At 41.6% G+C, this 12,747-nt stretch overlaps 1 protein-coding gene across 2 annotated transcripts in view; it reads right to left on the bottom strand.

Moving 5' to 3' along the window:
- The window catches only part of LOC112116912 (ubiquitin carboxyl-terminal hydrolase 12), a 74,489-nt gene that overhangs the window by 48,939 nt on the left and 12,803 nt on the right, over positions 1–12,747 (bottom strand). Inside the window, exons 2-3 of one of the 2 annotated variants that reach the window (XM_026653565.1) lie at positions 8,372–8,452; positions 1,130–1,343 (exon numbers count right to left, since the gene is read on the bottom strand). In XM_026653565.1, coding sequence (XP_026509350.1) covers positions 1,130–1,343; positions 8,372–8,452 — 295 coding nt within the window. Of the gene's footprint in view, positions 1–1,129; positions 1,344–8,371; positions 8,453–12,747 lie in introns of those variants that run through there. The other variant, XM_026653566.1, reaches the window with a different exon arrangement.

Here is a 12,747-nt window from a genome sequence, read left to right on the forward strand (position 1 = left end):
GTTAACGTTGTTTCGTTGCTGATCAATTAGGGAACATGCTCGTTTAAAGTTGTGTAATGCTCCCTTCTAACGTCGTTTGGCAGCCGCTTGCTTTGTCTACTGCTTGCAGGAAGAGCTGCCCATTGCAGCTAGCTGGTGGGGGCTTGGAACCAGGGTGGACCAGCAGCCCCCATATCAGCTCCCCCTGTCAGCTCCCCGCTCCCTTAAGTTCCCTGTGCAGCAGCTGCCTGCAGTTCAGCTGTGTACCTCCCCCCACTGCCATGTGCTGCTCCTGCCCTCTGCCTTGGAGCTGCTCCCCGAGACTCCTGCTTGCTGTGTGGGGGGGGGGGGTGAGAGGGGGGCTAATGTCAGGGTGTTCCCCTCCCCCTGCACCCCGCTTACCCCATCTTCAATAGAGCAGGGGGGACACACCAGGGCTCAGGATGGAGGGAGCTTGTAGCAGCTGTGGTCTCAGCAAGCTGATCTAATTAACAAGGCAGTGTATTTAAAGGGGAAAGCGCATATCTCCCTCCATTCCTGCTACCTTGTAAAGTGAGAGACTTAACCCTTGAGGGCTCAGCCAATTGCTAGTTCATCATTTAGCAGTAAGGGAAATATCCCACCGTCTGACTCCTCCACCTCAAACAAGCTTCACAATCATCATCACTGTGTACCAGTATTAAATTGTTTGTTCAAAACTTCTAGTGTGTGTGTGTAAGTAAAAAATACAGTCTTGTCTGGTGAAAAAAATTTCCCTGGAACCTAACCCCCTCATTTACATTAATTCTTATGGGGAAATTGGAGTTGCTTAACATCGTTTTGCTTAAAGTCGCATTTTTCAGGAACATAACTACAACGTTAAGTGAGGAGTTACTGTATGTGCATATTTATTTGTTTTTCCTAAAGTTAATTAAGTATTTTAGGAAAAAAATGTCATAGCTGCCACTGCACTCTGAGGCCACCAAAAAAGTGTTGTGAGAATCCCAGAGTATGTGTCGTCTTTTCTGTCTTTTACAGCACCGAGCATGCTGCTTGTACTTAGCAAATATATTTTACATTAAAAAAAAATATTTCAACCTTTCAATTTCAGTATTAAGTCACAATTGATGTAATTAGTATACACAGAATAAAAGAAAAATTAAGAAGGTACCATTTTCTTTTCGTAATCTTGTTATAAACTTCTTTGGAGGTATTACTCCAACTTTTTTCTTCTGTGTAGCTATGCTGTGGAAGAGATCAGCTAAGCATGTAAGGAGGTTCTCTTTTTTTCTGGGTTGACTCTTGTATGCTAGGACTTTTTCTCGAAATGGTCGACAAAAATAAAGTGCCTGAAGAACTGAATTGCAGTAGCACGTGTTCCCAAACTATAAAATAAGAAAAAAAAAATTACCTTGTATTGTATTTCTACAGTGATGCAAGGTTAAAAAAACTAAATATAAACATACAAGCAAGGGCAAATTTTCTGGAAGGCATTTCTTGTTGATTTTCAGATAGTAAAAAATCTCAGGCAGCAACATAAATAATGGGGAGCACTCCAGATAATTTGAACTGATACTAGATTGTGTCTTCCTGTTTGTAATAATTGGGGTATGTATGTGTTAACAATGCTTTACAGTGCTGTGGAACTGTAAAGTATTCAATAAGTGCTCAGTATTTACCTAGTGCCAAAAATGTACACAGCACAGTATAAAGAGTAAACTGAAAAAATGAGAATCTCTGCCACATATATCAGTCAAAACACCACTCAGTACAATAAAGAAAGAACAGTATAAAATGTAGTGTTTATGGCTGAAATTCTTCATGGTACAGGTAGGTGGGTCTTCAAGAAAAATGCATGGTCCTGGGCAAGTCTCCCCATCTGTAAAATGGAAACATCATATATCTGCCACACATGGATTCTGTGAAATGTAGTCAATTTGTACAGCATTTTAAAAATGAAACATACTATTTTCATCATATAAATTGTAGGATCATAGAAATGTAAGGCTGGAAGGGTCCTCAAGAGGCCATCGAGGTCATCCTCCTGAGCTGAAGCAGGACCATGAATACCTAAGAGTACCCCTGATAGGCGTTGTCTAACATGCTCTTAAAAACCTCCAGTGAGAAGGATTCCACAAGCTGTCTCGGCAACCTATTCCAGTACTTAACTATCCTTATCATTAGAAAGGCTTTTCTAATATCTAACCTAAACCTCCTTTGCTGCACATTAAGCCAGATACTTCTTGTCTTACCTTCTGTGGACACAGAGAACAATTGATCATCATCATTATAGCAGCCCTTACCATACTTATCAGCAACCCCCACCTACCTCCTTTTTCTAAAGACTAAATATACTCTATTTTTTAAATCTTTTCTCATAGGTCATGCTTTCTAAACCTTTTATCATTTTTGTTGCTCTCCTCTGGACTCTTTTCAGTTAGTTCACCTCTTTCCTAAAGTGTGGTACCCAAAACTGGATACACTATTCATCACAGAATATTAGCCTTTTTTTTGCAACGGCATCATACTGATGACTCATTCTATTTGTGATCCACTATAACCCCTAGACCCTTTTCTGCAGCGCTACTGCCTAGCCAGCTATTCCCCATTTTGTATTTGTGCATTTGAATACTTTGCACGTTTTTATTGAATTTCATCTTGTTTATTTCAGACAAATTCTCCAAATTATCAAGGTTCTTTGGAATTCTAATCCTGTCCTCTGTAGTGCTTGTGATCCCTCTCAGCTTCATGTCATCTACAAATTTTATAAACATATTCTCCACTCCATTATCAAAGTAATTAATGAAAATGTTATGTATTAGTGCATGTTGGTAGTTGGTTTCAAACTATAGGGATGTACTATGATAAAGCCACTAATACAAACAGTTATCTAGGGACAAGTTGAGAGCATGTTCTCAACCCAGAATGGTCTAAAAGTTCCTTAGTCATTGCTTTGGGAGTATGGGGAAAGTGATTGCCTTTGGCAGTTCTCATTTGGGACTGCATGACCAACAAAACCACCATATACAATGCAGTCAGAAAATTGGAGACCAAAGAAAGACATCTGGTTTCCATATTTTCAGTTGATTTCAAGTACAATTATTAATAGAATATATATCTATTGCTAAATGCTTTAAAGAGTCACGGCTCCTACAATTTAGAATATAGGTAATCAGGATGAACACAGCCCATTTAAAAAAACAAAAATAAAACCAACCCCAATTCCCTACCCCGTCCCCACCCCCAAGATTATTCTCCAGGAAAGGCTGCTTGCAGTTGCTCAAAGTTTTTAATATTACATGAAAGATACTGATCACTTTATAATCAAGAATATCCAAAACAATTGAATTTTTGTTTAAATATAAAATGAACATTTTTAATTAATCAGTGAATTTCAAATATACCTTTCAAAATTTCCTACAGAAATCAGAGCAACAAAGTTGTAGATAAAAGGTTTCACAATTTCCAGATTGGAAAAGTATACACACTGGTGACATATTAATTGGAAGAGTAAAACACATAGAAGGACAGAGAACCAAAATGCAGAGTGAGCAGGAGATATTGAAGCTATGGGCCAAACTGAAAGAGATGAAATTCAATATAAATCAAGGTAAAATTATACATCTATGGAAGGAAAAAGCAGACTGACTCTCAGCTTTTCAGAGTCTCTCTCTGATCAATTTTGAGAGACAAGGGGGCAACTGTAGATCGCAAGCTAAATGTTAATTATTCATATTATTATTATTTGTATTATCATAGCACCTAGGAATGCCAGTCATAGACTAGGACCCCACTGTGCAGCAGTGTTGTTTACAAAGACCACCACATTTGGGGAACCACATGTACAGGTAGAGAAGAAATACAATGAGACCATACCTACGCTACTGGCTATTAGTTTGAGCTCCCATTTTCGGTAGATGCTAAGAAACTATAAACAGGATAACAAAGTGATACATGGATTAGAGGATGAGTCAAATGAAATGAGCCAGAGCACACTAAGTTTATTTAGTCTGAAAAAGATCACCATATGCTAGTAATACCTTCAAAGTCACAATTTAAATGAAGGTATGGAACTGTTTCATCTCAGGGCAGATATACACTAAAGAGTTAAGTCAATCTAGCTACGTCCCTCAGGGGTGTGAAAAATCCACACCCCTGAGCAACACAGTTAAGATGACTTAAGGCCCCATGTACACAGAGCTAGGTCGATACAATAATTCTTCCATTGCCCTAGCTATCGCCTTTCAGGGAGGTGGATTACTTATGTCAAAGGGAGAACCCCTCCTATCAGCATAGGTAGCATCTACACTGAAGTGCTACAACGGTGCAACTCGGCAGCTGTGCCACTGTAGAGTTCCAAATGTAGACAAGCCCTCAGATGATATCAGGAATCTGAAACTAAGAAAAAGTTTAGCCTAGATATTATGAAAAACTTTACTGGACAAAGACTATCAAGATTTCCTCAGGCAGAACCATGAAAATTATTTACCGTTTCATCGTTCACCACAGGGTTCTGAATATCAGCAACAAAACTAACTAGGAGAGCTCTCCTGTTGGCATAGAGCCAGCTTTTTAGTTCTGTGGAGGGTCACAGCCTGGTGTCACTTGTGAGATACTTTCCCCCTGAACCGGTCAAAACATTTGCTGTATGCCTTCCCTCCAGTTCTGCTCCTGCCCAAGGTCTTGTCTAAGATCAAACAAGATGGTGCTCACATCATACTAAAAGCCCCAGCATAGCCTCACCAACATTGGTTTTTGTCTCTACTAGTCCTATCAGTCAGAATCCCTATGATGCTTCTAAGAAATGCGGATGTGGTCTCCCAGGACAACAGCTGCTCCTCCATCTGACAGCATGGATGCTAAGTGGCTAACTTCCTTGGAAAGTCTTTGCTTTAAAGAAGAACGCCATGCAAGCCAAATGGATGGGCCCAGACTTCTTTGATATTTATATGGAGAGTGAGGTCCTAGGATGACCAAAGCCTCTGTGTCTGATGGGGGCCTAAATGAGCCACAAACACCCGTGGGTTGTTATGAGACAATGTCAGGAGAGGAAAAGGCCCATGTACACCACAGTGCAAATGAACTGTGGCCAGTTTAATAAGAAACACTCAAGAGAGAGAGGAAAGTTATTTGGGAAAACCTGATTGAGACAGGACCCACTGAAGTCAGGCCTGCGTAAGGTTACCATCAGAGGCAGTATGCCTTTAGATGCATGTAGACTGTCATTTTAAAATCTTTTTTCTCTAGATCCTTTACTCCCATTGCAAAATAAACAATATTTTTGTTTTAAGAGGACTGTTTTATCACCAGATACCACTGGTCACAGACTCCTGAAATGAAGAACCACAGGTTTCCAAATTCAGTCAGACTTGCTGGGTAAGATCAGTTATTACACACAGAATCATAAAAATGTACATCTGAAATGGACCTCAAAAGGTCATCTAGTCCATCCCCCACATGTTAAAGCAGGACCAAGTATAACTAGACCATCCTTAGACATTATACTATATAGCCCAGGGCTTGCTCTAAGAGTGGGAGAACTGCAGAATTCCACCCCAAAATAGGTAAAAGGTAGAAAAGCCATTAGTCAAAAGCCACTTGAGGGACTGCATTCAGAGAGACAAGAAAGGGGATAGAGATGCAGCTGGCCTTGTAATCATGACATATTAACCAAAACTTCTGGACACAAGTTAAGGTTATTGCGTGTTGCGTGTATGAAAAATAACTGGGTCATCACAACATAATCAATTTTGAGCTACGGGTAAACAAGCAATGACATAACAAACCTTCTCTCTGCAGAGAAGCAGAATAAAGACTATGAAACAGTTATATTTGTCAATGCAATGGTACCCCTGAGAAAAAGATGAGAACATTTTTGAAAACTTTGAAGGAAAGAAGTTTACAAGTGTAAGATAGCTTGTAGAACTGACAACACAAGCACCAATACCTCACTATTATTGTGTTTCATTATTTCCCAACTAAATTAATACCAAGCTGAAAGGAAACTGTTTCATCCTTCTACATGAAATAGGAAAAATGGTGATTTAAACTCATGCATGGTCTGAACACATCTAGATTGCATTTAATCAGCAGGCATTCTTGTTGGCCTTCATGAAATGTAAATAATGGAGGGAAAGGGGAGGGGCACCCCAACCAGGGGCTCCTACCTTTCACTGGGCTCCAACTTCTAGTCCGCCAGGCTGGAGAAAGACCAGACTTCCTCTTCCCCTGCACGGCCCCTCATGGGGGGAGATCAGACCCACCTCCAGGTATCTCTCCTGGCTGCAGAAAGCTCCAAGCCTGCGCTGCCCTCGGAGTTGGGCTCTGAAGGCAGCCGCTACAGCGCTTCCTGGAGCTGGGGAAGGTTCCTGGAAGTGGTTCTGATATCCCCCATACTGCTGGGAGCGCCCAAGCTGGAGGCTCCTAGCTATTAGTCCAGGCCGGGCTGGGGAGGGACAGGACTTCTTCCCCTGCACAGCCACTCTGGGTGGTGGGGGAGGGGGGAAGAGATCAGACCCACCTCCAGGTACCTCCTCCAGCTGCAAGAAGCTCCGCAGCTGAATAAGCCTAGCTCTGAAGGCAGCACAGCTGTGGAGCTTCCTGCAGTCGGGGGAGATACCCAGAGGTGGGTATGATCTCCCTCCCGAGCAGCCATGCAGGGGAAGAGGAAGTTCTGCCCCTCCCCAGCCTGGCCCAAACTAGCAGCTAGGAGCCCCCAGGTGGGGCACGCCCAGCGGCACGGGGGAGATCAGACCCACCTCCACCTCCAGGAAACTTCCCCAGCTACAGAAAGCTCCACAGCTCTGAAGGCAGCACAGAAGTGAGGGTGGCAATCCCCCGCCCAAAAACAGCTTTTCAACCCCCATGACCCTCTTTTGGGTCAGGACCCCTACTATTACAACACCGTGAAATTTCAGACATAAACATCTGAAAATGTGAAGTTGAACAATTTTAAAACCCTGAGGCCGTGAAATTGAACAAAATGGACCGTGAATTTGGTAGGGCTATACTGTCAGACTCACTTTCTTAAAGTGTAGCAGATCTGTGGAACATATCCTAGCAAGAAGCAGAAGATTACACTACAGTAGCAATTCCTGTTAACAGCAATTAAAAATAAACTTACTTCTTTAAGAAACAAAGCATTGTGGCCTATGTTTATTCATCTTTTTTTACTACTATATATTCTGAAACCCACAACCATTTTAAAATATCTTTAAATCTGTTCAGCTGCAACTAGACAACTAAAAATATCCACTGTGTTTTTAGATCTGTGTGATTTAAATGCTCCCCCAAATCTCTCTCACAGACCCCGCTTTCAGACCAACAAGGAAGTTTTAAAACTGCAACACCACTTAGTTTCACACAGAATGTTTCCAAGATGGTAGCAATTCCAGTTGGAACGATCAGAAGCATTTCAATGTACACCTCTACCCCGATATAACGTGACCTGATATAACACGAATTCGGATATAACGCAGTAAAGCAGTGCTCCGGGGGGGGGAGGGGGCTGCGCACTTCGGCGGATCAAAGCAAGTTCGATATAACGCGGTTTCACCTATAACGCGGTAAAAATTTTTGGCTCCCAAGGACAGCAGAGTTGTATTATTTTTCCCATTTGCTTTTTTAGAGTGCATATATTTAAACATAAGCCATTGTGCTTTCATTTAAATATGCTTCTTTTCCAATCTGAGATTCTGCCACCATCTTAGAACAGCTGTGTGGTAGACTCCTGTAGCTCATGCAGAAACAAGCAGCATTTGGTGCTCTGGTCCATCCAAGGTGAAGGTGCTATATTATATTACTGTTTGTCTTTACAATGCCCTCATCACCAAGAAACAAAATTTAAAAACTCTTACATCACTTCAGGCAGTGCTACATAAGTCTTCTAATGAGATGCAGTTTTCACAATTTGCCAACTGTCAGTTATGTAATTAAATTTTATTCCTGAATAGAATATGCTGAAAATTTCCAGTCTTGCTCTCTTTTTCGGGCTGAATATATTTTGAAAGTTTCAACAAAAACTGCAACCTTTATTCAGGCATTTCTGCACTTCTGAGTGCTTTAACACAGCAACCATAGCGGTAAGATTTTTTGTATGTAATTATTTATATAGACTGTGATAACAACCATAGCATGCTATGTACTTTTCTACTTTAGAGTATAGTAATCTGAAAAAGTAAAAGTTTAAAGATGAGTAAAATACAAGAAACATGAGAAATAGTGCTATATTTATTCTAACATATATACATACTGTACCTTTATGAGATGCTTAACTTTTAACATTAAGTTTACAGCAAGTCAGATTTCAACAATTTTTTTCCATTGACATCATATTAGTGTTATACACAATTTGCTCCACCTCAGTTCTATCACTTAGTATTTCAAAGCAATCAAATTATCAATTGAAACTTACGTTAACTAAACCAAAATAGTGCTCATTGACTGGAAACTGTTCCGGACCAATCTCTTTCTCTAAAGTTGAGGCATTGGCGCCCTGGAAAATAAAACAATGCAATCTTAATATTCACAGGTTCTATGGTTCTACCTATCTATTTATAGTTCTAGCTACGTCCACAGTGTAGACATGTAGTGTAACTAAAGAAGGAAAAATTAATTAAATGGCAGTTTCTACCAGGATACAAGGCCAGCTCTGCAATGGTCAATGTGAATAACTGCACACACAAATGGCCAGTTACGCATCTAACTGGTAGCGTATGCACAAGTGAGGCATGCAAATACATACCCACGGTTCTGAAAATCTGCGTCAAATGTCTAATATGAACAACAGTCACTTGTTTAAAAACAAAAACAGGTGCTCAATTGCTTTTGAAGTAGGATGTATTACTGTGGAGGACTGTCAGCCTCTATACTTGGAATTAACTGCCTATATTCCACAGTGCACATTTATTCTACCAAAATTAAGTAATTGTTTAAGGCAATTTTAAACCAAACAAATTGAACATACCGGAAAAGCTGACTGAGTTTGAACTTTCTGATCCATCAAAATAAATAAATAAAAGTTTTGGTCAGGATTTGGTACTTATTCCTAGGCACTCCATAACCTGGGGCTGATCCAGCCAAAACAAGCATGCACAACTTTCAGGCCATAAATACTCTGGATTTCCTAGACTCTGTAACAACAGTTACGCCTTAGTCAGGTTAAGAAAGGCAAAGAAATGCAAAAAACAATGGATTAGGTGTCTGTCCTGCCTCCTTCCCAGGGGGTGGTTTTTATGACCCAGCCCAGTCATTATATATGGCAATTAAAATTTTGGCAATGATTAGAGAGAGAAATAACTGAGTATGCTTAGCTAGTCCTAATTAGCCAGCAACACAGAAAAAAGTAGCCATTTTAATTGTTGGTGTTTTTCTGGCTGACACCTCCCTGACTAAGTTCCATTCTGGAGAAGAATTAAATTGCCATCTCCTCCCCTCCCCCCACCCATACAGCTCTTAAAGGAGGCAGAACATCTAGCAAGTATTCCTCAAGACTACACCCCATTAATATTTTTAAAACTCCCAAAATATAGCATCATCTAACCTCTCTTGCACCAAGACAGACAGGATTATGTTATATCATTTTACAATCCCTTAAAAGATATTTATTTCTGTGTATGTTCTGGTTACTTCACCTTTAGTATGATATTTACTGACCTGCAAAAGTCACATGTATTTTTGAATAACTATAAATAAAGCACACCAAAACAGTAAGACATTAGTTCTTTTCTGAGCAGCATTTGCACGCATCTATCATTGCAAAGCAATGGACCTCAGGCCACATGACTTTTACCCATTTCAGAAACAATGAAATGCCTGGAATGTACTATTATACCAGGATTACATTTTACAGAAGATAGGGAATGGAGATCATCTACAAGGCGCAAAGAGGCTTGTTTGTTTTATTAATATTAACATTAGAATTCTGCAATCTTCAAACTGGTTTTCTATAAAGTTATATCATCTTGGCCTAATGATCGCCATCTCAGCACTAACATGTGGGAGACATTATGGTACAATATGAAGCAGTAAAGGCTGGAACTGCTGCAAACTTTGTCAAATAAGGACAGAATATAATGTTGCTGCTTATTTTGGTGATGTTTTTATCTGGCACACTTTTCTATTGGACTCTGTCACCCTACTGCTTCCCTCACCTCCAATACACCAGTTCCCGTCAACAAAGGAAGTTAGGTTGGTTTAGCATGATTTGGCTATCACTTATCACCTTATCCTCTAGGTCAATGGTTCTCAAACTTTTGTACTGGTGACCCCTTTCACATAGCAAGCCTCTGAGTGTGACCCCTTATAAATTAAAAACACTTTTTTATATATTTAACATTATAAATGCTGGATGCAAAGCGCTGTTTGGGGTGGAGGCTGACAGATCGTGACCCCCAAGAGGTCCCGACCGCCAGTTTGAGAACCTCTGCTTTAGGTGCTTACAATTTAATAATTTGTTTCAGTATCTTTCTGGGTAATGAAGTTATGATGACTGTGCTTTAATGGCCTGAGTCTTCCTTTTTCCCTGCTTTAAAGATAATAGTAGAGCTCTGCTATACTTAAGGTTAAGACCAGCTTCCTGTTTAAAGCTTGACTGTTCCAAGTGCTCTAAAATCCTTACGGTTACTCGGATTGCCTTGAAATCTGTGCGCCTCATGTGGGTTCAGTGTAGGGTCAGTAATCCAAATTTGGGGCCATTTGGATAAACTCTCTTTTTGGAAGAGTTGTTTCTTAAAGTTGACCTATTCTGGCACACAGAGATCAAACCAGTACTCAGATCATCACATCAGGATCTATGAAGCTCAAGGGTTACCCCAACAGAGTGCATGGCACCCCCGAGCCCTTCTGGGGGAATCAAATTGGAATGTTATTTAAAAGAGAGTTTGCTTCTCCAGATAGGCCCACTCCAAGCAGTTCTAGTGCTCACACATCAAATGGATTACACTGTGCACAGGTAGAGAGAGCAGCTAACAATCTGAAAAACTCTCTACATCACAGAACCTGTGTGGCTCTGATGGTATGTTACAGTCATCAAATCCGAACACAGGCACAGAGTATGAATCCAAAGTAGAGCAGAAATCTGAAATTGAAAGAAGGGATAATTTTGCTGTAATGTGGCTCTGTAAAAGGGTTTTTTTCATTCTGGGGAAATGTAATCAGAGTACAACAAAAATTTCAGAAGGCACTGAAACTACTTTTTGAAAAGAAAAACTACACAAGCAAATGCTCGCTAGGAGGGCAGGATGACTGGGGTGAAAGTAGGTGGGAATAAGGGGAGTGGACCTGGAGGAGGGGGGCAAGTGACATGGGGACTGGGGAAGAATAGGGATAGGAGTGCCTGTCAGCTCTACACTCCCCTCCTGAGTGTGCTACAATATGGAAGCCCCCAGCCCATCTACAGGGATATAATCCCCCCCTTCCCCAAGTGATCTGGAAAGGCTTGCCTTTCTGGGGAGGGTCTGACCCCTCTCCTCACCCCTTCATGTGAGCTGGGATTTGGGGGTCCCTGCCCCCCAAAAGTATCTGAGCCTCACTCCCTGCCCTGCTGGGTGAGGGCCAGAAACTCAGGGGTTTGATTCTCTCCCCCCCGCTTCCTGACACCATTCATGTAAGCTGGAATACGGGATGTCTTGTCCCTCTAAGGGCTTCAGGGCCCATCTCACTACCTCCTCGCATATAAGTCAGGATCTGGGAAAGCCCTGCCCCTCTATGTGGGGAGCTTCGAATAGGCATGCTTGGAGCATGCACCAAGAACACATTGCTGATGCTGGGGTGAGGGGCTGAGAACAGACATGCTTGACGCATATCACAGCCTCTCCAGCATTGTGTAGAGTGGATGGGAACACTCACGGATATAAATGGAGTAAATCATAGAATATCAGGGTTGGAAGGGACCTCAGGAGGTCATCTAGTCCAACCCCCTGCTCAAAGCAGGACCAATACCAAACTAAATTATCCCAGCCAGGGCTTTGTCAAGCCTGACCTTAAAAACCTCTAAGGAAGGAGATTCCACCACCTCCCTAGGTAACCCATTCCAGTGCTTCACCACCCTCCTAGTGAAAAAGTTTTTCCTAATATCCAACCTAGACTTCCCGCACTGCAACTTGAGACCATTACTCCTTGTTCCGTCATCTGCCACCACTGAGAACAGTCTAAATCCATCCTCTTTGGAACTCCCTTTCAGGTAGTTGAAAGCAGCTATCAAATCCCCCCTCATTCTTCTCTTCTGCAGACTAAAGAATCCCAGTTCCCTCAGCCTCTCCTCATAAGTCATGTGCTCCAGACCCCTAATCATTTTTGTTGCCTTCTGCTGGATTCTTTCCAATTTTTCCACATCCTTCTTGTAGTGTGGGGCCCAAAACTGGGCCTCTCTCACCAGCCTTGTTAGGAACTACACATTGCAAACATTTCAAAGCATGACCATTATCACCGCTCCACTATAACAAAATGTACAGGAGAAGCACTTAGATATCACATAGTAACTGTGTAGCTTAGTGGAAATACCACTAGACTGGCCTGGATGATCTTGGGCAAGCCACATCACTTCTCTGTGCCTCAGTTTCCCATGTGTAAAATGGAGATAATAAGAACATAAGAATGGCCATACTGGGTCAGACCAAAAGTTCATCTAGCCCAATATCCTGTCTTCTGACAATGGCCAATGCCAGGTGCCCCAGAGGGAATGAACAGAACAGGGAATTATCAAGTGATCCATTCCCTGTCACTCATTCCCAGCTTCTGGCAAACAGAGGATAGGGACACCATCCCTGCCCATCATTGCTAATAGCCATT

Source organism: Terrapene carolina, unplaced genomic scaffold (genome assembly GCF_002925995.2).
Source record: "Terrapene carolina triunguis isolate 2854851 unplaced genomic scaffold, T_m_triunguis-2.0 Scaffold141, whole genome shotgun sequence".
NCBI lineage: Eukaryota > Metazoa > Chordata > Testudines > Emydidae > Terrapene > Terrapene triunguis.